The 26,861-nt window shown below is 40.7% G+C and overlaps 1 protein-coding gene across 5 annotated transcripts in view; it reads left to right on the top strand.

Annotated features, from left to right (window-relative positions):
- The window catches only part of ARNT2 (aryl hydrocarbon receptor nuclear translocator 2), a 101,159-nt gene that overhangs the window by 23,845 nt on the left and 50,453 nt on the right, over nucleotides 1-26,861 (top strand). For 4 of the 5 annotated variants that reach the window (XM_061371372.1, XM_061371375.1, XM_061371376.1 and 1 more), the window contains exons 2-6: nucleotides 1,362-1,473; nucleotides 7,635-7,682; nucleotides 11,250-11,294; nucleotides 13,830-14,043; nucleotides 16,187-16,400. In XM_061371372.1, the coding sequence (XP_061227356.1) occupies nucleotides 1,362-1,473; nucleotides 7,635-7,682; nucleotides 11,250-11,294; nucleotides 13,830-14,043; nucleotides 16,187-16,400 (633 nt within the window). The remainder of the gene's footprint in view (nucleotides 1-1,361; nucleotides 1,474-7,634; nucleotides 7,683-11,249; nucleotides 11,295-13,829; nucleotides 14,044-16,186; nucleotides 16,401-26,861) is intronic. The other variant, XM_061371377.1, reaches the window with a different exon arrangement.

Genomic DNA, 26,861 nt, shown 5'->3' on the forward strand with positions numbered 1-26,861 from the left:
GACACAGAGGGACTTTCCATGGTGTGGTGGTGAAGGCAGAGGTCTTATTGTTTATCCTTGCACACTTTGTTGAAAAATACTGAATGAGTACTTCGCTCTGTTGCCTCTTAGTTGAAAAGGAGTTAATAAAAGTAAATGCCCTAGAAGAAACTTATGGAATCAGTGAATAGATAAAATGTTATTATTTGAAATGCATAATGTTGCGTAATGGATTTATATAAAGTGTGGCAGAGACAGAAGTGCACTCCAGACATAATAAAAAGAACATGGATTTCTGTTTCCATAATTGAAGTTCTGTTGTACTTATCTGTTGGGGAAAAAATAGCAGGATTTTTCAAGACATTTGCTTTCCATTAGTAAATATATTTATCTGTAGCTCCAGATATTCCACCAAGTTGTTGGGGTTTTTTTTAAAGAAAAATTGGAAGGAGGATGCATTTTCTTTCAAGACAATTAAATGCTGTGACTGTAGACTATCTCTGCATTAAAAAAGTTCCAGTTGCTTCCACAGTTTACAAGACTTGCAGAGGCAAAACATGCTTCATCCATGGGCTAGGAGAAAAGGGTGTAAATATGTTATATTCCACTTTTCTTTTTTGAAGTGTAATGAACTGTTATTAATAGGTTGTAAAAGTACTTGCCATTAGCGGTCTGGAAACCATTGCATAAGGTGTGCTCTTGCTGTTTTCTCACATCAAAGTTCTGAGGTTTAACCTGTGGCTATGTCCAGAGCACTGGCAGAGGGATTAATATCAGCCTGGATTTTGGTCTTGGCTCTGCTCTGCAAGACACCACACAGAAATACAGGAAGCCTTGGAGCTCTGCAAAGTTCTGGTCCTCTCAATGCCACCAGAATATAAATAATAAAACCCAGTGTTGCCTGATAATTTATCCGGGCTCTAAACTCTTGACCTCACTGGTAAACGGAGAAGATTTCCAAGTTTTGTTTTCCTTGGTGTCTTGGTACCATGATCCACAGCTTCATTTGGGAATTCATCTCTGCATTCTCTACAGAGCAGTTTAACTGTTGTTAAAGGTTGTTGGCCTTCATCTGACAGCCCCTCTGAGAAGTAAAATTAGAACCATTAGGTAAATTTAAATACAGAGGTACCTGCATGCTATTCTGTCTGTCTCCCAAGGCATTCATAATGGCTGTTGACAGAACTGGCCTTTTTTTAAGAGAGCTGTGAATCTGCTGGTCTTTGCCTGGAGAGCTTTCATTTTCCTTAGAAATAAAAAGCAAAGCTTTCTCAGCATATTTTTGAAAGGACCTTTTTCTAATGTCATCATCCTGGGTTTCTCCTTTCAGATTTGGATTAAAGGATATTTTTCCCTCCTCTTTCCCTACTTCTGCATTACAGAAATGGCATCAGATATTCCTGGATCAGTGGCCTTGCCAGTAGCACCAATGACAAGTGGACAAGTGAGAATGGCGGGATCCATGCCTTCCAGAGGAGGAAAGCGCCGCTCTGGGTAAGCCTTTGGGTGTTTTCTTTTTAGGTCTGAAGTTGAAAATGACTGGTATTGAAGAACGGAAAATGGACTTTCATGTGAATGTTTATTATGTAATTTCTCTATATGTAAACTACATTATGGCATTAGTCACTGATGGTTTGTTTCTCTCTTCAATGTATCTGTTCTTCCTGCAAGATCAGACTTGCTGATAAGTGTATAGTTTGTTGTTCTGCATGCTTCAAAAGACTTTCAGGTTTGGCAAAGTATCGAGGAGTTGAGTTTGGCCCCTGTGGCTGTTGTATGTGCAGTGAATTGCACATTGCCTACATCTGTTTGATCTCAAAAGGATTTATCCTGTGAATAAAGGTAGTGAGATGTGTTTTTACTTGCACATGCAGACTAACCCAACTTCATCTGAAGTTTGGACTTGGAATTTCAGATGGAGGCCTTCTGTTAAAAATGTTTTCTTTACAGTCCCAGATAAGGAAATAGCACAGGCAGTCACTCTTCAGAAATTGTGGTCTATGATATTCGAGGTCTCAGTGGAAGTGCAGCATAGTCTGCTGCTGGGAGTAAAAGGCCTGAATCAAGTTCAGCCCTTGCACTAGCTTGAAGGCTCTGCTAAAGAAGGAAATTTATCCAACTTCAGATGTTGGTGTGGAATAGAGATAGTTCTTCCACATCAGATGGCTTCTGGCAACTCATACTAATCCTCTGTTAGAATAAAGGTGTACCAAGAGCTGCAGAAGGACGGAAAACTGCTTTTAGTATTAGCACACCCCCACCCCCGGTTTTATCAAAGGTTGATCACAAATAATGGTCTTTAGATGATGCTTTCTCAATGAGATCTGATCTGAGAGTGCCTGCAAGAGATTGATTAGTCTTATATTTAGCCCAAAACATGACAGTGACAAGACTTAACAGTTACAATACCATAAGTAAAATCTTCACTGATGGACACTTCAGGATATGTTGTTCCTTGTGAAAGCTGTTCTAGGGATTTGTTCACCAAGGTATGTTGCCACTTTTAGGTGTCTGATCAAGTAACAGTGCTGGAGTCTCAATCCTGGAATAGATTAACAAGGGAGAAGGTGAACCTCACCTTGAATGCAGAACTAAGTTGGTGTGATGTGAACACTCAGGATGGTTGTTCTGAGGAGGGTTCCTTCGAACAGGACAATTTAGAGATTACCCCACTGAATGTGCTTCATATGCTGAGCCAACTGTATGGAATTGGTCTGAGAAATTCCTGAAGTCTGTCTTTGACAAGCATCACATTTTTATTTTTTCGATGAAAAGTCCTTTTCAATCTTCCACTAAAAAGAGAAAACAAAGCATTAACTTCATTGCTACATAACATATATAAGCTTTCGTACTTCTGAGTTGCAGGATAGTTGATTTCTTTTTTGATCATAAACCATGTCAACTGCCAATACCAGTTTGCAAATTACTGTTACCAAGGGTTCATGCTGCTGACTGTGAAATCTTCTGATTATATGAAATAGTGACTTGATATTAATTGAAAGCTATGCTTTAACAGTTGCATTTTAAGTATCATCATCTATTTGGGAGAAAGTGGAGTGGGGGGAGGGTGGGAGGAACATAAAATCAAATTACTTTAAATTATTTAACATGCAAATTATGTAAGTTAGTACAGATTTGCTGTTGGACCCAGACGTATTTTATGTGTGCACCATAGCTCTGAGCTAATAGCCCTTGTCCAAACCTGAGCTGAGGGTGCATTTTTAGCTCTTTATTTGTTCCGTGTGTGTGTATTCAGACCTTGAGGGAAAGAATGCCTGCTGTGTCTAATTCTTCCTAGCTTCTCGTTGAACAAAGTTGCAGCTAACACTTGGTCCTTTCATTACCGTCCTGGTGATACATCTTTGTACACCTAAATCCTTGTGCATTTTAGAACGAATGCATTGTGTCAAACATAAAAGAATGTAGCTGGTGAACACAGTCATCTTTTCCAGCTTTGGTTATCTCTGAAAATTGTTTCTTTTCTCATAATTGCTGAGGCAAGCTGGCAGAATAATTGCTGTGTGGACTTGAATGTAGATCAGTTTAAACTCATTGGCTATACAGAAGGTGTTTCTGCTATGTAGGCATTCATCGACAGCTTGGAAAAATATTTTTCCTTTCTATAAATTATACCAGGTACTTTATAGAAGAAGTGACAGCATAAGGTGATGCACTGCAGTGGTCCATGGCTACTTTAGATTAATATAACATCAGTTCTTTATTTAATGTGGGGATTTTTTAGAATTTGCTGCATTAGAGGATATGGGGCTTTTTAACTTCCTAGGTTATCTGTGTCTGGGGAGGGAGGGTTGGTTTTTGAGTTGTTTTTTTGACTGGTTGGCTTGCAGTTGCATTGATTTTGTTTCAGTTCAGCATATAGTCTTGTCTCCTCTCTGTATGAGATCTGTAAGATCTAGGGAGATATGGGAAGGAAGCAACCTCAGCCCCCCTCCCTGGCTGTACCCCCCGATACTGTACTGAACAAAAGGCTGTAGTGCGGATCCCCATCTGCTTCTCAGCTGCATCTGCTCCCTATCATTCCTGCCTGCCCCCTTCCTATGCTGTATAATCATGGCAAGCCATCTTTTGACATTCCTTGGGAATTTTACATAATAATTTTGTTGCAGTGTTCAAACCCTCCCCCATATCAGTTTTTTTACCAGTGCAGGACCACCTTATGGGAGGAGGGATTTTTCTTCATATGAAAATGTTTCTGCTTAAAAATAAATATTTTTTAAAAAACATTTTTGTCATGGTATTTATTGTACCCACTCATCTTTTTGAGAAAAATGTATATTAATAAGTACCTCGTACATCAGGTCTTTTCATGATTGACATGAACAGCATGAAAGAGGAAAACAAAATTTATGCTGTCTCTTCAAAACAAAAGAGCATAGTGCAGTTCTTTTAAAGTCTCTCTTTAATGGGAATTTGAAATGAAGATAAAAGGTTCTCTTTCTGAAACTTCTGAAATGGTGTCATTTGTCTTCTTGGAGGCTGCTTCTGCTGTTTTGCTAATGTGCAAAGTGTTCTATCTAAACAGAAGATCTGATCTGTCAGGATATGAGGAGTTTGTTGGAATATTATTTTTATATGTTCTGCTGTGTTCTGCTAAAGATTACAACTGATTCCCTGCCTTTCTCTCCATCCTGCTGTAAAGCAGACATGGAGGTTCAGGCAGGATGTTGGAACCAATGACTTTATACCTGAGATTTTTTTTTTTGCAGGTTTTGAAAAGGTTTTCTTCATCTTGCACAGTGAAATGTGAAATCAGGAAAGGAGGGACAAAGATGCATTTACTGTTGCGCTTTTGCAAGTATTGACTTTTGAATTAGCTTCATACGAAATTTCTTATTTTTAATAATCTTCATTTGAAATGAAGCCAAGTTTTTAAAGTAATTCAGCAAAACAGAGGCATTATTTAAGATTTAGTCTGTTACAGTCTGGTGTTGCACCCTAGGCACTCAGATTCTGCCATGATGGGCCAACTATAAATTTGAGGGTATTGCCTGTATATATTAACCCACTGAGATCTTATGAGAAGCTGATATCCAGCCATCTCAATAAACAGGTGTTAGTTCCACTTATTCCTTTGGAAGTAGATATACAACACAGGCAGCAGCATCAAGCCTTAACTGTCATCGGCTTCTCTGTAATTCTCTGCATTATATTCCAATAATAATAAACTAGACTAAATGCAGTAGAGCTGATACTTGATTTTGGGGAGAAATCCATCTCTTGTTACTCAGCTGGAGTATTTGGCTGGAAGTTAAGAAAATTGAGGCACAGGATCTCAGTGTATTGAGGGGAAAGAAAGGGATTAGAAAATTAATCCATCCCATTTTAAAGCAGTGCCTTGTTAAATCCCCAAATAAAAGGCTTCCCTGTAGGTATATATATTTTCTGCAGCTGTTTTCCCTTGCATTTGAAACTGGAGGTTTCTCTCTGTTGCCCGTGAAACCGGAGAAGGATAGGCCTGATGTGATGCTTTTGTGAGCAGTTTCAGGTGGAGCCAGCCCAGTGCTGGTCTGAGTATGCCCTCTGCTTTTAAACAGACAGCTCTCTTCTGAAGCGTACTTCCACATTCTCAGTGTACATAGAAACATTGGGATTGAAATAACTTAGAAGTTTGTTCTGGAATCTCACCTATAGCCACCTTGTTATATGTGGGGAAGAAGCAGGTAGGTAAGAGGAGACTTTGGCTAGATAATGTGTTAAATTGCTGGGAGTATTGTCTGTACAGCAGGTCTGGGGAAATTTAGGCTGCTGGTACTGAAGGCCAGATTTGGGGTGATGGGTAGCAGCACATTGGCTGGGTCCCGGCTTTGCTGCAGGCTCCGTGGCTCTATCAAGGGCTCTGGCCACTGGAGGTCGGTGGTGTTCTGCACAAGGCAGCTGAGAGGTCACGGACCTTGAAACCAGTTTGGTGATAATTAGGCAAGCAGAAGTGTAATTTATAATGAAAATGATGATTACATCAAACTTAACCAAATTAGATACATGTTTTTTCTCAAGACTCTTTGGGGAAAATGTTTTTCTCTGTACTTTCTCCAGAAATGAAGAATCACTGTTTCCATCTGGAAAATATTACTGTGACTTTTCTAATACTGTTTCCAATTCTTGTGCTTGTTCCTTGTCCTGACTGTACATAGATTGCTGTGACTCGGACACATCCTTCATAGACCAGTCTCTCCTGGTTATCAGAGTTAAGAAGGAAGGCAGTATTGCCTGTCTGGCACTCATGAAATATGTATGCTGATGTAGTTTTAGAGAGCATTTTGGCAACGTTGTTCCCACACTCTGAACATACAAATCTCAATTTTTAATTGCTGGGGTTTCTTTTAATACTGAGGTAAATATTGTCACCTTGCAGGGTTTTTGCCTTTAATAGGACTTATATCTGTTAATATGAAGAGTGTTAGAGACATGGAATCTGTAATTGTGTGAAGGTTTGTTACACTGAAAAGATAGAAAGCTGAAAGTGTTAAAGAAACACGACAAAACTGTTTGCAGAGCAAAACCATGATTGCTTATCTACACAAATTACACTGACTGCATATCATACTGATGTATTTTCTTATTGAAAAGTACACTAATGCAACAATTGTATTTGATAATTTTATATCATCTTGGTTCTTAATCTGCCTTAATGGCTGAGTCACCCTCTTATAATTGAGATTATATGTTTGTTCACCTCTTTTTAAAGGTTTAAAAATGAGTAAAATGTTTTGGAAATTATACTGTTGCATAACTTTCTAGGAACTTGGTATCAATGGGAAGGAGACTATCACACTGCCTAATGTAGGAAACTAATTTAGCTGGCTAATTTAGGAAGTTAATCTTCCTAGTCTCTCTGTGTAAGAAGTGAAGAAAAGACGTTTCTGCTTTTTGTTGCTCCCTGGAGGAGCCTAACTGGAGGGAAGGGATTTGCCCCAAGGAAGAGCTCATCTCTTCCACTGACTTAAGAAGAAGGTCTGGGATATAAACCAGGTAAGTTAGGTGTACACTAGGCCCATAGGTCATTTTTAGTATTGACCACAGGAATAGCACAAAGTAGTTGCCATTTGCAGACTGGGTAATAATTTGAACTGATGGGTTAATTTAGGGCAACTCTAAAGAATGTACTACAGTTACAATCAGTAGCAATGATGTAGATAATCCTCATAGCAGGGAGGCTGGGAGTTTATTCTGTTCTACATCTAGCTTTCTTTAGGCTGCGTCAAAACCAGTGTGCTGGCATTTAGTATGTGTACAGCTTTAGAACTTTTTCCTTAGTCTTTAGTCCTTGAACATAGGGTCGCCACTGGTTTCTATAAACTTCTGTCAAGCCTAAAAGATATTTTTACTTCTGACCATCCTAAAAGAAATTCATTTGTTTAATATCTCCTTTTATTTGTTAATTTTAACAGTGCGGATTTCTGCGGAGAAGTCTATTACTTTACTTTAAAAACCCCAACAACTTGTGTTCTTTGTATTCCTGGCAGTTGATGAGCTACCTTTAGGGGTTCTGGAGAATATGAGCAAGTCTGGAATCTGCAGTTGTTAATGCCTCCAGTCAAAATATGAATTAAACAAGATTGAGGACCAGTGGCTTGATTGTTAATGTCACCATTACCAACGTCATGATTACTGATTTGGAAATCTTGCTTTTACAGGATGGACTTTGATGACGAAGACGGGGAGGGACCCAGCAAATTTTCAAGGTGAGCATTTACAGAGAGTTGGCCAAATCACTTGAGTTTTTTCGGTGGAGAAAGACAGCTGTCTCACTACTAATGCTTTAAAGTAAATATGAATGTGGATAAAGAACTTGCCAACAACTTGACCTAAATTCTGGTTACTGTTTCTATAAGCTTCCTTTGCAACTGGCAGAAATCTGCCTAATGTAGTTATTGGTTTACATAGCTGACAGCGTATGTCATAATTTTGCTTTGCAGCTATGTCAAATGGGAAAACTTGTGACTTTCAGGTTATTATTTCTATGATTCTATGATTATTTCAACTGTTGTACATGAACTCTGGTTGTTTGACATTGCTGAAGTTGTCTTTCTGGCACTGAAATGAATTTTATTTTGAATTCCTTTCAGATGTTAACTGCTTGTTAAGATAGGATGACAGGTCCTAGAGATGTGAACTGTTTAAGATTAAAGCTCATTATATACTCTTAGGTGTACCTAAATAGTAAAAATTGCCAAAATAAATATTAATTAACATGGACTATTCTAGGCTAGAAATAAAACCAAACATTAAAGCATCATTGCCATTTTTTCACTTTTTCTTTTCCCCTGATCACACTGTTTGCATTTTTTTCCATTGGAAACCAGGCAGCTACAGTGAGGGGTAGATTCTTTGAGGCCTACAAGTAACTGCTGGTTATCCACACTGTAACTGCAGCATTACAGCAGCAGTCGTGTTGAAACACAGTTGTCCCCATAGGGTTTTCAACAGGATCCTACTGGGCATGCTGAAAGATATGTGTGCGGAATATGTGTTGTAACACTGTTGTATCATAACCTACTGGACAAGACCAGCAGCACCCTTGTTTAGCTGATGTCATTTAAAGAAAGGATATTCCAGTTCCTGGTGTTAAAACTGTTGATCTGAGGGCTAGTCCCAATGTTTGGTGGGCTGCACCTCCAATACTGTGTTCAGTTTTGGGCTCTTCACAAGAGAGATATTGAGGTGCTGGAGTGAGTCCAGAGAAGGGCAATGGGGCTGGTGAAGGGCCTGGAGCACAAGTGTGATGAGGAACGGCTGAGGGAACTGGGATTTTTTAGTCTGGAGAAGCTCAGGGGGACCTTATCGCTCTCTAAGTACCTGACAGGAGGTTGTAGTGAGGTAGGGGTTGGTCTTTTCTCCCAAGTAACAAGCAATAGGACAGGAGGAAATGGACTCAAGTTACATCAGGAAAGTTTAGATTGCGTATTAGGAAAAATTTCTTCACCAAAAGAGTCGTTAGGCATTGGAACAAGCTGCCCAGGGAAGTGGTGGAGTCACCATCCCTGAAGATATTTAAAAGACATGTAGATGTGGCACTGAGCAGCATGGTTTAGTGGTGAACTTGGCAGTGCTGGTTAACAGTTGGACTTAATGACCTTAAAGGTCTTTTACAACCTAGATGATTCTGGTATTCTAAGATTTGTGATGAATGTGACCTGATTTGTGCCTGCATAAGTGTCAGGGTTGCTAGGCACACTGGTTCATGTGTGTTGGTCTCTCTCCATCCTGGCTTCAGCCTTTCAAAGTCTGGTAGTGGGGAGAGCCATAGTTCCTTTCATTTCATTGGAAAGGTATGCTGTACTGTGCTTAGACTCAGCTGATTTTAGATGTCAGATTTAAATGTTAAAATGCTGTTCAACTGTCAGATTGTTCTGCTGTTACAGAGTGTGGGAAAACAGTGCAGAGATGCTCGTGGCCATGTTCAGACATCCCTTCTAGTTGCGCCCCTCTTTTAGGACTTTTCCCTTCCCCAAATACGTCACGTGGCTGATTCCTAGCTTGTATTGGTCAAAATTATTTGGTTAGCAAAGAAGTGCTGTTTAAATATTTAAGCTAGCCTACCTGACTTCATGCCTGAAGAAGCATGCACATAGTGAGGTCAGCTGGGAGACTGAAAGGGAGAAAACAGTAGTTGGAGGCAGTAACATCGTCAGCTCAGCTAGTCAGGTGAGGATTAGTAGAAAAACCCCAAGCTAGTGGGAGCACAGGGGAGAGTGGTGTTAGTACAGTACTCCATGTGAGTTAACACACCTTGCTTCTCAGGGACTTCCAAGCCAGCTCAGGTATCTCTGCGTGGCATCTCATTCTCACATGGAAGCGTATGCATGCACTTCTCACCAAATGGTATGTGGCCATTCCTCATTGAATATGTCTTTTTGTTCCAAATTCTTCTGGTCAGTCTCTTCTCTGGGCACATTCAAGTGGAATAAAGTGGTGTTTTCACTTGAATGAGTTGAGGGTGCTGGTGTTAAGCACAGCATAGAAGTACAGCTCAAGGCTCACTTAAGCTTTGTCTTCAGTGTTTGAATGAGTCATAATGAGGAAGTATGAAACCTTACAGAGGAACTTGCACAGTTGGGATACTTAAAATTAGTTTTAATTCATTTGAGAAAAAGTTCATTACTAGTTTTGTAGAGACAAGATGCTTATTTATTTTATGCTGTTTAACCTTGTTAGCTAATTCATGGGACTTTCATAGGCTGTCTGCTGTAATAAATAGCATCATTTTGGAAAGGCATAATTCCAATACGAAATCTCACTGGACTGTTCTTGAGCAGAAATACTGTTCACTTCTAGAGAAGCTGTTAGCCTTATTTTTGGTATTTTCAAACCCCTACAAACTCTCATTTGGAAAAAAGCAGTTTGGTTTCTCCAAAAGTAAGATCTTTTTCAAACAAATGCAGTTTTTGTAGCCATGCTAGCCAAACCTGATTTCAAATGATGAGTCTGTTTTTAGGAAAGGAGGAGCAGCATGTCATTCTTTACTGAAATGTCACATTGCTGCCTGTCTCTGGGACAACGCTTCAGAAACAGTGAAGCTTTAATCCCACTGGGCTAAGTCCAATTGATCTGGATTTCCTCCATGAAGTTGCTGCCGATACACCACACATACCTGTTTGGGCATCCAACTGCAGTTGATTTGGGTAGGAATGAGGTACCTGTTTACTTCTGGGATTTAAGCCAGTTTTAATTTCACTTCTATTTACCCAGCAGTTTCATCTGCCTGACTTTTGCCAGTCTTCCCAACAGACGGTACAGTGTCTGTACCTGCTGGAGCTGTTTTCTGAAAGCGTCCTTATATAATACATTGCACTTAAACGTGTGTCTCTGCCCTCCCATGTTATCTGTAGACCATCAGTGCCCTCTGCTGAATGGAGTGAGTTGTGGTTGCAATCTGGAAAACATACAGCTCCTTCACTTCCAAACGGCAGTGAATATTTCATGGACTGCTGTAAATCAGAGCTCAGTGGTGTTCTCTGTAATGGTGCTGGTTGTTAAGTTTCCCAAGCAATGAGTGTATGTCAAAGTGTTTGCATAAATCCAGTGAAATGTGTCTCCAACTTTTTTAAATATATAAATGAAGCTTTTGAATCAGCATGGCTTGGAAGTTTCATCAGACTATGTTTTCTTTGCTTTATCATTCTCATGCCCTCATTTTTCTTGCTGTTATTTGTAATAGTTTGCAGTTGTGAACCTCTGCTTTCTGCTGTGTGTTGAATGTCATGTGGTGCATAAGCCTTGTGGATTTACTTACTGTCTTTTGTTTCTAGGTATGATGGTGATCAAATCTCTGGTGATAAGGAAAAGTTCGCAAGGTAGGCGTGTTCTGTAGAGCTCTTCTGCTGAGAGAAAAGAGGGGGATGTTCGTGTCCAGAGAATCTCAGTACGTGCGCATTAGCTTAGAGAGCTGGTTATTTTGTTTGTAGGTGGGACAATGATCAAAGTATTGCTGACACAGAAAGGATGGCATGGTAGGAAAAGGGAAAATCAAATATGGTTTGCCCCCATTTTTATTTTATATGATCCTATCCTGACTGATCAGAAGTCAGGAGGGTTGGCTGATCCAAACATGTTTGAAATCAAAAATAGTAACCTTGGACTTAAGTGGGTTTGGATCAGCTCCCACACTCTACCGAGATTATGTCCCTCCAAAATTTCCATATAAAAGTAAAGCTAGTAGTGACAGAATTAGGACAGCATTCTGTAGATGTGTTCGTGAGTGCCAGGGTTCCCATGGCAGGCACTTTTGCAAGAGGAGCACAGCCCCTCTTTCTCTTTTAAGGGTTTAAATGTGAAGCAATTTCAGTAAAGTTTCAGGGTTTTGTTTGCTTGAACATGGCCAGTTGATGAACATATTGTTACTTTTCAGCTTTTATGAACATAAATGAAATGGATTATTGGATATTCTTCTCAGGAAGTTTTGCAACCTCTTTGTTCTTTATTTTGGTTGTTTTCAATGTTCAGGGTTATTAAAATACTTCAGTGGCAGACAATGTAATATGTACTTATAAATGTAAAATATATGTTGAACATGTATGTTCTTTGTCTCTCTTGGTCACCATTTCTGTGAAAATGCTGAACTTAGAGCAAACTTTCATCCTGTAAAAATGCATTTTTCTTCCACTTGTCTGTATTTATCTCCATGTGTATGATGAGCTGTGCACTTGTGCTGTTACATCCATGTGCACTGTCACACAAGCTGTTCTGCTTGTGTATTTGTATAAAGTGTGGCTCCCATAGGCACTGTTCTCTTCTACATCTGTGAAAACCTACACAAAGGCTGTTTATCGGCCATTTGAAGTGGAAAGGTTCACTATTACAGTGTATTAGATAAGTAGTGACCTTCACCAAGGAACTGGCTGTAATTTGCTGACCAGCCACGGGCTATCATTGCAGGGACCCATAGTTGGATTTCCTGAATCAAATAGTAACCATAGGCATCAGGAGTAATAACAAACAACTGTGCTAGTAGCCTTAACAAGTGGCATTTCTGGAAACAATGCCTCATGCATATAACATGAGGGTACACATTTTAGAGCAGGACAAGCCCATGCATTCCTGTATTTTAAGAAGCAGCATACTATGACTTAGATTCCTCCGTGCATTTTAAGAAAAGACTCCATTATTAAAAGTAGCCAGAAAGTGTGCCAAGCCTACGTTCTACTTTCATAATCAGTCTTCATAACAGTCAGCTCCAAATAATGTTGCAGTTTCTTTTACTGTTGTGTTATCATACTGGTCAATGCTGCTGGACTTCTCCAAGTGATCAACTTTCACAAGAAAATGCCATACAGAGCTCACTGAAGATGCTGCTTTGACATCTGAAGCATCATGTACCTGTTGTGTACTTGTATTTAGCTGCCATCAGACAGGTACAGTATGGGAAAAAATAAGTGCTAGGCACTGAAGTATTCTAGGTCCATTTGGACCATTTCAGATATATGTATTGGTGTAGTTCCTTAATAGCGATCAAACAATGGTGATTTACAGTAGGGGAAAACTGAATTCTCAGATCTTCAGTTCTGAAAGATTTTGGTAACTGTTCATTTTGAGAACTCTCAAAGTTGACTCACCATGTCAGTCATATGTTTCCTATAAAGGATGAGAACACTGGAGCTCGTCCCAAAGTGGGGCAGCACCAAGTACTGTCATTGTTATTTCCCTGGTGTGCTAGAGTGTTCTTGAACATAAATTCTGATCTGTGTCTGACAAGCCAGATGTTTATTTGCTGTCTTTCATACTCATTTATTTACTGGGATTTTTTTTTGTATGTACTGTTTTACCATATATGGTCCCAGTCCTGCAGTCTGATCCTGCAGGCATGTCGTGTCTCCCTACAGGGGTGCAGGATGTCCCACTTGGCATTACAGGACTGGAGATCTGTGTTGTCACTGAATGGGGACTTTTGTAAGACCTGACCTGATCCAGCTGTTGTGTTTCCTTAAAACAAGACCTTTTATAAGCAGATCCAACACCTTGAACAAGGAAGCTGTGAGATACATCCCAGAAAATTTGGGAGTTTGGCTGGACTTGACAGTTGACAGTTCTTCACATCTTTCTATTTCTTTTCTTTTTTTCTCCTTAAACCAAAGGAGGTTAAACCGGTTAAGAGAGTAAGGCCACAAGCCAAAAGCTAGAAATAGGGGTTCTTCTCAGAGCTATGGGTCCTTCTATGGCCTGGATTTTCTGTCTAGAAACTGAGGGATAATGGTGCTTAGTTTTGTAAAGCACTTCGCTCTCCTGGGCTGAAAACAGCAAAACAAATATGAAGTACTAGGGTTCATTACCTCCAATTGAAATTCTTATCATGTCTGCTTTTCTGTTCGTTTGGTGTTTCTTTAAATGTTCAGGGAGAATCATAGTGAAATTGAGAGACGCAGAAGAAACAAGATGACACAGTACATCACCGAACTGTCTGATATGGTCCCCACTTGTAGTGCATTGGCTCGTAAGCCTGACAAGTTGACGATTCTTCGGATGGCTGTTTCACACATGAAATCAATGAGAGGCACTGGGAACAAATCTACTGATGGAGCTTACAAGCCTTCATTCCTTACAGAACAGGTAGATTTTTCACAAGTACCTGTTTTCTCTGGTTTGTGGTCTTAAGAGACGTAAGGAAACGTTGAGCAAACATCAGCTTGATCCTTTGCTGTTGTGTAGTAACTGGTACAAGCTATGTATTCAAGGTGTTTGTGACTGTTTGGACTTGATTTTAGCTATATGTCCAATCTTTCTCCTAGATGTAGCAAAATGCATGTTCTTGTTGAGGACTGTCCATCTGAAAAGCAAGTAATTTGGTGCTTCTCATCACCGGAAAGGAATTTTCACCCCCAGAACTGGGTTTTTCCCATGCTAACAAAGGTCCTCTAAAATAGGTTAGAAATTAATCTGGAAAGACCTGCCTTTCCCTCCTGGGTTTAGAGGGAGGTTAAAAACATTGTTTAGTCTTAACGCCTAAATTCCCAGCAGCTGAACTGGGCAGAGATGAATCCCATCTGTACTGGCTGAGGTTACATTTTGGATGGAAGAAGGAAGATGCACCCAGTGCTCGAAGGAAAACTGTTTAACTGAGTGCACTGACAATTTCTACCACTTTCATTGTTTTTGAAGTCCTGTGGGTGTAATTGTGCGTTTTCATGGTCTGAAACCATTTAAGCACTTACACATGTAAGTTATGGCTAAAGGCAATACTTCCTTCTATTAGAGAAACAGCAGCTGCTGCTGACCTTTTAGTGATCACATCTCTACTTATCCTGGCTTTCCTGCAGTGTGTTTCTGGAAGGACTGTGCCATTCAGCTGGTTCTTGGTAGGGTGCCCTAGTCACTTCTCATTGCAACTCTTTGGGTTTTGAATCCTGCAGAATGACAGAGTTTATCTTCATCTTTGTTAATAATGTATGCAAAACCAGGTCTCATTATCCTCTGTATAGTGCAGGCAGCTATGCAGTCAGGTTTTTATTTAGCCGGTGCTTCTTTGTGCTTTCGTTAGAGTAAAGCAGAGAAGTTGACAGGCTGTTAAGTGTTTCTTGAGATGAGTTACCCATTCCTTTAGTAGAATTTACCAGACTTTGATCCTCACTTTATTAGCTAATATCTACCACGTGCACAGTAGCCATGCTGAGCAGTCTATCCTGGAATTGGACTCAGCTTGTCCAAAGCCCTCTGAGTTCCAGATGCAGTATGTTAAGCTCTGGTGGTTACTGGAGCCACCAAGCAAAGGCTGTTCAAGCTTGTTTCTCAGGAATTGGAGTGGTACTTATGATCCTTTCCCCTGAGAGGCTTTTAAGCTCTGTTAAGCAAAGGTGGTGTTTCTGTGTGATGCATGCAAACAACTGTTTAGATGTGCAATTCAAGGGTTTGCGTGCCTAAATCCAGTGTCTGAAAGTGAGGGGAGTACCTTGCTTTAAAGGACTATGGTCCCCCTTCCAGAGCTCAGGTGGGGTCAGGGCACTAGTTGCTGTGTCTCAGGTGGATGTGTGGGTCTGTCAGATATCTGTCTCAGGACAGAAGTACCCAGGATGATGAGCAGGGGACTATGTAAAGAAAACACCAAAGACAGGGTGTACTAGACCCTTTGCATCTCTGAGGTTTCACATTCACAGGCTGGAATAAAAAACCAAGAAGTGATACAACTTTGTGTAGTGGCTTGGGCCCGCTAATAGGAGGGGAGGCTGAGGTTTCCCATCCCCATTTCCACTTAATGCCTTTTATCCAGAGACTTTAATTTACAAACAGAGCTCATACGGAGGAGGAGAATGGATGACATGACACAAACCAGAATGACTTGTTGGTTTCTTTCCAATTAATTTATTCAGGACGTTTAATGAAAGGATGAGTTTGCCATATGAGTTATAGCTGTTCATTTCCTCTGTTTGTACACTGAAATAACTTTTTATTTTTTAATGTTAGATGCCCATCACACAATATGTAGTGAGTTTTATTTACTTGATTTTCTTGAAGTGCGCTGAGATCACCAGATGAAAGGCAATCAAGAAAAACAAAGTGTTGTTTGTTATTAAGATCAGCAATTTATGGCTTGCTGCAAGTTTGGTTGTGCTGTTCTGTTAATACTACAGTGAAAATTTCTGCCTAGGTTGTGATCAGCTACTACGATCACAAGAAAACAATATTCTTTGGCAGTGACAGATGTGTTGTTTAATCCCCTTGTCTTGCTGGCATTCTAATCAAATCCTTTCTTTGGAAGGAACTGAAACATCTTATCCTGGAGGCTGCAGATGGGTTCCTGTTTGTAGTTGCAGCTGAGACGGGAAGAGTGATCTATGTATCAGATTCTGTGACTCCTGTGCTGAACCAGCCACAGTCTGAATGGTTTGGCAGCACTTTGTACGAACAGGTTCATCCAGACGACGTGGAAAAGCTGCGAGAGCAACTATGTACATCTGAAAACTCTATGACAGGTCAGATATGTCTAATGTATAGTTCTGTGTGACGGATCCCTGCACAGTTTTTGTGATGTTCAAAATGATGGGTTTAAAAATCTGGTAAAAATGAAATTCAGCAAGGTTACACTGCATTTTTGTGCAGCCAGTGCAATAATAGAAGTCTTCTTTTGCATGACTATATTTTGCATCCTATTGTTTGACTTTAGTCAAACCACCTTCAGGAAGCTCTGCATCCAAACTCCTCCTGGGTTGGGTAGGTTTGGAATCTGGATTGTTTTCAGGCTTGGCCTGGAAATCTAGATTGTTTTCCTTTCATCCTCAATGAACTTGTGACTTCTTTACAAATATGTGTTTCTTTAGGGCAGTGTTTATTTTGAAGGCAAAAATCATACTTTAGACTTTCCCATTTTCATAAAAATTCCTTGCGGTTTGCTAACGGGAATCCTGGGGGAAAAAATCTAGTGTCTGGCAGCTGAAAACGTGGATTTTAAACAGGAGGCTTGATCCTGTAGCAATGGTATAAGTTAGCTGTAAGTTGACTACCTATCATTTCACACATAAAACTAAACCATATTTCTGTGTTCAGTACAACTCTGGCTTTTACAGTTGTTCAGCCTCAAAGCTGACAGTAGGAAACTACCCTTGTCTTTAATAGGGTACATGTGTGTTAGAGCTACGAGAATTAGCTAAATCCTGTTTTAACTCAAACTTGGAAAGGAGAAAACCCAACTTCTCTTTTTATTCTTCCACATAGTATGTTTATAAGTAAAGGAAAAAAAAGCTGGGGGAAAATACAACAAAGTCCTGATCCATGCAAAAATCACATAATTCCTCCTTGCTTTAATAATTCATAATTCTGACCTCGTTTGCTGGAAGTTTTGTTATGTTTCATAACTCAAAAGACAGTGATCCAGTTTTGAGTGAACCTGCACACTGTTTACAGCTTCCATGTCAAAACAGTGCCAAATTCATGATTTCCTGTGGTTTAAATGTGATGTGGTTTTGGCAGAGCTTTCATATATTCAAATTGGAAACTCAAAGCAAAATTCTGTGGTGAAAATCCAGATGGATTAAAACCAAGTGAACAGTTAGGGGAACCTGTGCAGAGCAAAACAGCTGAGTTTCGTACCACGAGACTTGCAAAAGAGCACAACCTCTGTTTCTGTTATGTAGCATGTAATGCTTTTTAATGTATATACCATCTTCCTTAAAGTAACCTCAGTGAACAGTCATGTTTTGACTTCCAAAAGTGCTCAGTTATGGGGCTTAACCTGCTCAAACTAACGCAGGACTAGACAATACAGAGCACTTTTTTAAAAACCAACTCTGTTTTTTCCAGTTTTAACTGTGCATTTTTCTTTTACACTGAATTCATCTGTAGCCAGTGGAAAGAGAAGTTCAAATAATAGTATTTATAATGCTAATTTTTTTCACTACCTGAGTCTTTTGGAGTTGTCAGATTGACACAGAAGGCCTGTACCTGTGCTGTATATGGGCAGCTGAATGTTTTTCCAGCCTGTTTAGAGCCAGGGTAGCCTGCTTAGCTGCACTCCTTAAGGTTCGGAGGCAGGCTGGATGTAGAAAGGTGCTTTTAAGGAACTGGAGAGTGTGTGTAGTTACAACTGTTCCAAGCAAGTACTAGTAAGAACAGTGTGTAATTGCTCCTAACTATATGGAGCACACTGTGCGAGTTTTCCTTTACAAAGTTGGTATGGTTACATATACAGTGCCACTTTTTGGCCAGCTGAACATCTCACAAACTATAAACCAAATAATTCTGCTTCTGAATCAAGCATAGACATATAGTTGTATGTATGTCATCTCTCATCAGATCATCATAGAACAGATTTTTAAGAGGTCTGCTGCAGTTTTATAGCTTTTAAATAAATGTAGTGTAAAGCAAGTGGCATCGTAATATAGGTCCTAGTTTTTGAGTAGTTTTGGTTTAGAGCTCGTAGAATCATAGGATCATTTAGGTTGAAAAAGACCTTTAAGATTATCAAGTCTAGCAGTTAACACAGCACTGCCAAGTCCAGCACTAAACTATGTCCCTAAGTGCCACATGATATAACCAGTGAAGCATATTTAGTTAGTATACTAGTAATTTTGTCAGTCTGTAGAGCATAGAATCATAGAATAGTTAGGGTTGGAAAGGACCTTAAGGTCACCTATTTCCAACCCCCTGCCATGGCAGGGACACCTCACATTACTAAACCATGTCACCCAAGGCTCTGTCCAACCTGGCCTTGAACACTGCCAGGAATGGAGCATTCACAGCTTCCCTGGGCAACCCATTCCAGTGCCTCACCACCCTCACGGTAAAGAACTTCTTCCTTATATCCAATCTAAACTTCCCCTGTTTAAGTTTTAACCCACTACCCCTTGTCCTATCACTACAGTCCCTAATGAATAGTCCATCCCCAGCATCCCTATAACCCCCCTTCAGATACTGGAAGGCTGCTATGAGGTCTTCACGCAGCCTTCTCTTCTCCAGAGTAGAGGGGCAGGATCACCTCCTTTGACCTGCTGGTCATGCTCCTTTTGATGCAGCCCAGGATATGGTTGGCTTTCTGGGCTGCGAGTGCACATCGTCGGCTCATCTTCATTTTCTCATCGACCAGCACCCTCAAGTCCTTCTCCACAGGGCTGCTCTGAATCTCTTCTCTGCCCAACCTGTAGCTGTGTCTGGGATTGCTCTGACCCAGGTGTAGGACCTTGCACTTGGCATGGTTAAACTTCATAAGGTTGACATCAGCCCACCTCACAAGCGTGTCAAGGTCCCTCTGGATGGCATTCCTTCCCTCCAGCGTATCAACCAAACCACACAGCTTGGTGTCATCAGCAAACTTGCTGAGGGCACGCTCAATCCCACTGTCCATGTCAGCAACAAAGATGTTGAACAAGACCGGTCCCAACACCAATCCCTGAGGGACAGCACTCGTAACTGGTCTCCAGCCGGACTTTGAGCCATTGACCACAACCCTTTGCGTGCGGCCATCCAGCCAGTTCTTTACCCACCGAGTGGTCCATTCATCAAATTGATGTCTCTCCAATTTAGAGACAAGGATGTCATGTGGGGCAGTGTTGAACGCTTTGCACAAGTCCAGGTAGATGACATCAACTGCTCTACCCCTGTCCATCAGCTCCGTAGCCCCATCATAGAAGGCCACCAAATTGGTCAGGCAGGATTTCCCCTTAGTGAAGCCATGCTGGCTGTCACCAAGCACCTTGTTGTTTTTCATGTGCCTTAGCATGCCTTCCAGGAGAACCTGCTCCCAAGATTTTGCCAGGCACAGAGGTGACACTGACTGATCTTTAGCTCCCTGGGTCATCCATTTCCCCCTTCTTGAAAATGGGGGTTATATTTCCCTTTTTCCAGTCGTCAGGAACTTCACCTGACTGCCATGATTTTTCAAACATTATGAACAGTGGCTTAGCAACTTCATTTGCTAGCTCCTTCAGGACCTGCGGATGGATTTCATCAGGTCCCATGGACTTGGGTATGTTCAGGTACTTAAGATGGTCTCGAACCAGATCCTCTCCTACAGTGGGCCCAAGGTCGTCATTCTCACAGTCCCTGCATCTGCCTTCCAAGACTTGGGTGGTGCGGTCAGAGCATTTGTCAGTGAAGACTGAGGCGAAGAAGTCATTAAGAACCTCAGCCTTCTCCAAATCCAGGGTAGCCAATTCTCCCAATAGATTCCAGAGGGGGCCTACGTTGCCCCTAATCTGTCTTTTAATTGCTACGTACTTACAGAATCCCTACCTGTTATCTTTCATATTGCTAGCCAAGTTGAATTCTAACTGGGCCTTAGCTTTCCTAACCTGGTCCCTAGCTTCCTGGACAACATCCTTGTATTATTCCCAGGCCACCAGTCCTTGCTTCCACCTTTTATAAGCCTCTTTTTTCCTTCAAATTTTCAACAGCTCCTTATCCATCCAAGGAATTCTTCTGGTCCTCCTGAAATGTAGATAAATGTAGCATGTAGATAAAACAGAAAACTCTAGATTTGTTGTATTAAACTTGCATTTCCTTGACCCTGTGAAGTATCATTAAATAAGAGGAGTAGTCTTCTATAAGGAGTGGTCAGTCCAGTATCAGTGTGCTGCAAGCAGTATCTTGCTCCTTTGAGATACCTTTTTGGGAGCAAGGTGATTTTAGAGTCTGTTCAACCAGTTACACTTTCCTTCTTGTAACACAAGCCATATTGAGAGTAGCATCTTTGTAACAGGTAGGAATGAAACGGAATATTGCAATGAATGTAAATATGGGTGCCTTAGTGACATTTTAGAAAGTCAAGTAGGCAGATGCACTTCATTAAGTCAGTATTTATCAAGCCATTTGGGCTGCCCCCAAGTCTCTCTTGGCTTCTTGGCTTTCCAAAATTATGTCTCGTGCAGAACAAAGGGCAGTGCAGAGCTTGAAAGAGATGCAAACTGCAAGCCAGTGAGCTGTGTTTGATACTGAAGTTCACTGCAGGCTCCAGGAAAAGCCTTATCTTTTAGTGACCTCTGGCTGTTGAGATAGGATCTGCCTGGGGAAGGGAATTGCAAATGAAAGTGTAATGATCTGTTAAGAATTTTTAGTTTTGTTCTCTTCCTCATCTTCTCAGGGTACATTTTCTCAACTCTATAGCCTCCTCCTTCAGCCTTTGAACAGGGGAAGCAGTGACAAAAAAGAAACTTCACTTACTTCGCATTAGATTAGAGCAACATCTTTTGGTTATATTTGCTTGTTCTGTTACAAGCACTCATCATTAGTGCTGCATTGCTGGGGTTTTCCCAGCACCTCTTAGCAATCCTGCTACCCAGGAAGCTGCTCCAGACCTTGAGGACTTGGGAGGCTGCCACTGCCAAAGGGGCGCGACAGAGAACAAGCTGGCGGAGAAAGCAGGCTCCCTCTCACATTTCTGCCCCCAGGAATAAGACTGGACTGGAGCTGTGGTTACATGAGCATTTCTTTGGCAGTCACACCAGCTTATGCAATCATCACCTCATCTCACCCTCTCCTCATTTGGCATTTATGTGGTACCACAATGAGTCACATTAAGGGGGCTGACCCAGCCAAAAGTTAAGCTAAGTAAAAAGAAGCTTAGGTTTGGTAGACACAGCTCTTTGGCCCACCTTGTCCCAGGGTTGCTTAAACTCTTGTGGTAGCACCACAGAGAAGCAGGAAGTGAATATTTAACAGTAAGGAGAAGACGGGATTTAGGAGCAGTAAAAGTATATACCACATTGAAGTGTCTGTTTAACTATGGCGTGAACCATGTAGTGTGTTTGGGGAGTTAATTGCTTGCTCTATTTTTAACTTCTAGGATATGGGGAAGGATGGATAGTTTATATTCCATTTTATATCCTCAGAGATTTCATTCCCTGGAAATGGAACAATTGTCTGTTTGTTTATTATGCATTAATTGCTAACACATTGTAGCCACAGGAAAGCTGAACTGTGAAGTATATGTATGGTTTGAAATGTTCTGGAAAAGACAGCAGCTGAGACTTGAGAGAAACAAATAGTGCTCCCAAGAAGTCTTGACATGTGTCATAGGCATGAATAACCAGAATGGGGCTAATACTGAGAATAGTAATTTATTTTCCCTCTTTGTTGCTGGAAATCTGCAGATGGGAAAACAACTTCAAATATGGATGAAAACCACATCCCACAGTAGGATCCATTAGCAAAGACCTATTTGCCCTTAGGATGCACTGATGAAACCTGATGGATGTTGAGCTCAGATGCAGGTTTAGGGCTGGAAGGTGTGAAGGGTTGAATAATGCTAGTGTAGTGGAATCCTAATGCAAGTGAGAGCCTCTAAGCAGCTGCAGACAGCAAATCTCTAATGGTACAGAGAATGGGCAGGACTTAGATTTAAGTGCAAAGAAAAACAGCTTTTGAAGAACACCTCCACTAGATTCACTTTCCAAAAAATGACTGAACAAGTACTGGAGTAAACTGTCCTTCCATTAAAATACAGCGTTTGAGAACACTTTGTGAGACTGATTTCTAGTAATCTAATTCTCCATAAGCAGTTCATGAAAGAGTAGAATGAGGAATATAGGTACCTCTGTATGGTTGCTTGGAAATATTCCAGTGATTCCATGATGTGTCTCAGATACACTTGTCAAGGCTGTGAAGTCCCTGTTCCTGCAGCCAGCTTCTTCAGTTGGTGCAAATGGGAAACACCCAAGTTTATTATATTCTGAGCTCTGATCGGCACAGCACATAGTAATCCAGCTATAATGTCTCCCTTCACCCTCACTCTCTTTAGCTTAGGCGAGGCAGCAAGCAGCGTATGTAATCCCATCCATGGCACAAAGCCGCCTCCGGACATTGAGGTTCAGAAGGAGACCTTGCAAATTGTTTTAGCTGAGCAGTTAAGGAGTACTGAAACTGGGAATCTGTGACTGCAAGAAAATGATGAGAACCAGAACCTTTACTGCTTTCAGTTTCAAGTGATTTAAAAATTACTTAAGTCAATTTACTTGCTAACTGAAAAGATTAATTGAGGTTACTTCTGGACAGAACTTGTAGCCAAGTTTAATCTTGGCATGATATTTTATTACCATATTTTGTAAGTACAAAAAAGTAGAACTTTATGATGGAAATGGTGACTGACTACAGCACAAGTTCAGCTGATAGGTACTTTTTTTAAAGAAAAGACCTTTGTGTGACAATTCTCTCTGGTTTGTGAATATTATGGAAACATCATTCCATGTTATTTAAGCAGACAGCTGGATTGGAGAACCTGTCTCACGGAAACGTCAAATACTACATAGTCTTGCAGTGATGGTTTCGGCATATGCAGTTTTCTGTCCAACTGCAAAGCTTTGTTACCAAGCACAGGTTGTAGAAACAGCCACAAAATCCACACATTTTCTGTAAAAATGAGAAAAATTATATTCAACTCAAAAGAGGGCAGTGCCAGAGACCAGTAGAGAAGCATCCCACACCACTTCACAGATGGGAAGTACTCAACAAATGGTAAATAACCATGTGAAAGAAGATTAGGAGTAACTTCTCTCCACAACAGATACTCATCCTGAAAATCAGCACAGGATTTCTTTTTGTGCTGTGAGCTGTCTTATACTTCCGTGTCAGTTTTCCAAATCTAAATTATGCATGATTTTTCTTGAAAGGAGGTTCTTCTCATACAGCCAGCCAGCACGTGAGTGCAAATGATCAGTTTTCAACTCTCCCTTCAGTGACTGATTTAGGACTCCAGCTGATACGGAGAAGAGTGGGGTGAGACTGCTGTTTGGCTTCATGAGCAAAATCCTCTTAAGAAATTCAAATGCTAACTTGAGGCATGAGCAGGAGCTCAGTCCTGGCAAATATAATCCTGTTATGCCTTAAAATCAACATCAGTAACTGTAAAACTTGAGTCTAATGAAAAAGGAGTGTGTTATCAAAACAATTAATGCGATGACTTCTGCACTGTATTAGCAAACCAGGGAGGTTCTGTCATCCAGTTAGAAGTTGTATCAGCCTATTTATAAGAAAAAAAAAGGGGGGGCAGGGGCTAAAAATGTCTATTTTGGGTGCTGGTGCCAAAAATTTTTTATCAAGAATACATTATCAGATGCTCTGTCTTCCTGCGTCTTTTGTAGAAATTAATACATGCCAAAGATGGATGCTTTTCTACCCAGACTTCTTAACTCTCCTTTTGTTTGGAGAAGTGTGTCCTTGCTGAGACAGTTTACAGAACAAGCAGCTCTGGTAAAGCTCCTCTGGGACTTTGTTCTCTAGCCTTCGGTTCTGAAGAGCACATTTGTAAGAGGCTTTATGCATTGGAAAGGTACTCTGCGTGTAAAGGGCTGTTTTAACTGACAGCGCTTGATTTCTTTATTTATTTAATTAATTCTGTCTGTGAATTCTTTTAAGTACATGAACCCTAAAGAACTATCTGACTCTGAAACGTGCCCAGCCCAGCAGCTTAGGAAGACAAGAGTACAGAGAATTAAAACCAGATCTCAGTATTTTAGATTTTAACATCTTAGCACAGGATGATTGGTCTACTAAGACTGTTAGCCTCTAGGCAGGTAAGAATGAGTTGTATAACTTTTTGTTTATAGAAAGAGTTCATGGCTACTTGTGCTTTTTGTGCCAGGATGAAACAGTGGTTCATCATCTGTTTTCACTGAACGTCCAAACTGTACCATGAAGATGAGCGGGCACCCAGTAAACAACACACAGCAAAAGGGGGAGGATGGGGAGGAGAGGAAATTTCCATATACATAATGTGAGATGTCCTGAAATCTTTTATGTCTCTGCGGGACTGTCTGAAAATTTGTTTTATGGGATTTTCCACCCATGCACACACACATACCCACACACACCCCACTTTATTCCTCAGGAGGGTGGAGGCTGGAGACAGCTGTGCCAGGATTGTTGCACCTGCGATGGAAGGGAACAGAGATGTTATTGAAAACAAGCTTTGACCCTGAGGTTGCCCTGAAAAAGGGGACAGTTCTGTAAATGTGTTGCCATGTATAGAATATATATGAGTGATTTATGTCAGCAGAGCATTTCAAGTTTCTGTCTGGTTTTACTATAGAAAAATCCAAATTTTTTGCAAGGTATATTTTCCTATTTTAAGTGTGAAATCTTGGAAGAGATTTGGCTTGTTGCTGACAATTACCAAATCACCATGTGATACCTGTTTTTCAGCAACATTTTGTTGTACCACCGGCATTGCGGTAAGCAAAGGGGATGTTTGAGATGTAAGACTTTCTGTACGCACCAGCCCCATTGCTGTGCCATTGTTCCAGAGAAAAAAAAATCTGCCTGTGTTTTTGTGGCCTCATAACAGACAAACAGCCTTTTCACTTGATCAGTGCCAGGCATAAGACTTGTGTTTTTTTCAGCTTTAGGCTGTTCAGTTTGTGGGGTTTTTATGTGTAGGATGAAGGAAGTGAATATTCTGCTTCCTCTATCCCCATTCTGTTTGCAAGCAAATGTATTAGTGCAGTAGATGCTTAGGAGCAGGAAACAATGAAGCTGTGCCTGTATGGCACCTATATCTTGGCTTAGAAGTGATGCCCAAGGACTGCATATCTTCAGTTTCTCTTCTGTCATCAGCTGCTTTGATCAAGCACAGTTTGCCAACTTCATGTGACAAAATAGAAAGCTTAAGTGGGTGAGTGAGAGCCATCTGAATTTGAGTGTGCTGGGCTCTCAGGAAGGAAAACAAGGGAAGTTTTAAATTTTCTGTGCATTAAATGACACATGAGATTTAGTGTTTCCTTTGCAAGTGGATCGCCATGTTTTTCAATTGAAGTGAATGAAACAAATCATTCCTTCAGTTGTAGCTGTGTGACCAGTGACTGTGGTCCCATGACTTTACAAGGGTCATGCAGAGGGTAGAATCTGGCTTTTTGTTTTGTACATGTAAGGAAGAGGACTTTAAAGCCTTGGAGCACCATTCCTGCCCTTCGATACACTGGACAATATCACAAAAATACGAAAAACCCAATCTGCTCTCAAAAAATAGGTACTTCCAAATGATCATACTTTAAATGTATGGTACATTTAGTCTCTCTAACCGATTCCAAGAAAATTTTGTTTTGCTTTGATGTCTAGGGCTGGTTTTTTGGGGAAAAAAATCCCCTATGTTGGGATAAGCCCAACTCCTACACAGGCACACTGAGCCAGTGGTCTGTCTCCCCACTGCTGAGACAGTCTGTTTGGGTGGATAGTACTGGAAGGAAAACTAGTGATAATAAGTTGCATTTTTTTAATTATAATGGTGTTGTAAAAAGGTCAGTACATGTTTTTACCAAAATAAGGAAGCAATTTCAGCTTAGTACTTTGAGAAAGACTTATTACACCTGGTTAACATAGGGAATGCTTTTAGGGCAAATTTTCAAGTGCTTGGGCATGCATGTGCAAGTGGATTTTGTGGTTGTTATTTCTCTTCAGTCTTCACCTAGAGTTTTCTCACTTGGAAACTGCCATGTACTTAGGTCTGTTATCACAGATGTTTGACTGGATCATTTTCAGTTGCTGTGTTTCAAGTGTGGTGGGGTTTTTTTGACGTTCAATATTTATTCAACCTGCTGTGTTTTGTTAAACATGGTGACAGTGAAATATGCCGAGTGAAGTGATTTTCTTGATATTTAAATAACACTAGTTTTTCCACAAATACCTGACCAACGTCTTTAGTTAACACATTACCAGTAAAGCAGTTCGATCCTGCCTCTTGGAGCCTTTGCCACTGGCCCTGCTTGCAACCCTCTGTAAATCTCAGGTGCTTCGCTACTTTGATGGGAACTCCACAGATACTGGGAGGGTACAGTAACATAATGCAGCCTCAACATCTGTGCTGTGGAGAACTAGCTTATTTTAAATGAACTAAAAGAGTAGCCTATGAAGACAGCCAGAGAACGTACTTGGGCTTTTTGTTCTCCTCCCTCTCTCTTGCTTTTTTCGTGTTTAAATTTAATTCTGTCCCCAGCAAAATATCTCACAAGGTCATA

Source organism: Neopsephotus bourkii, unplaced genomic scaffold, assembly GCF_033783945.1.
Source record: "Neopsephotus bourkii isolate Nb327-2 ecotype Australia unplaced genomic scaffold, CSIRO-AGI_Nbou_v1 NB_1572, whole genome shotgun sequence".
NCBI lineage: Eukaryota > Metazoa > Chordata > Aves > Psittaciformes > Psittacidae > Neopsephotus > Neopsephotus bourkii.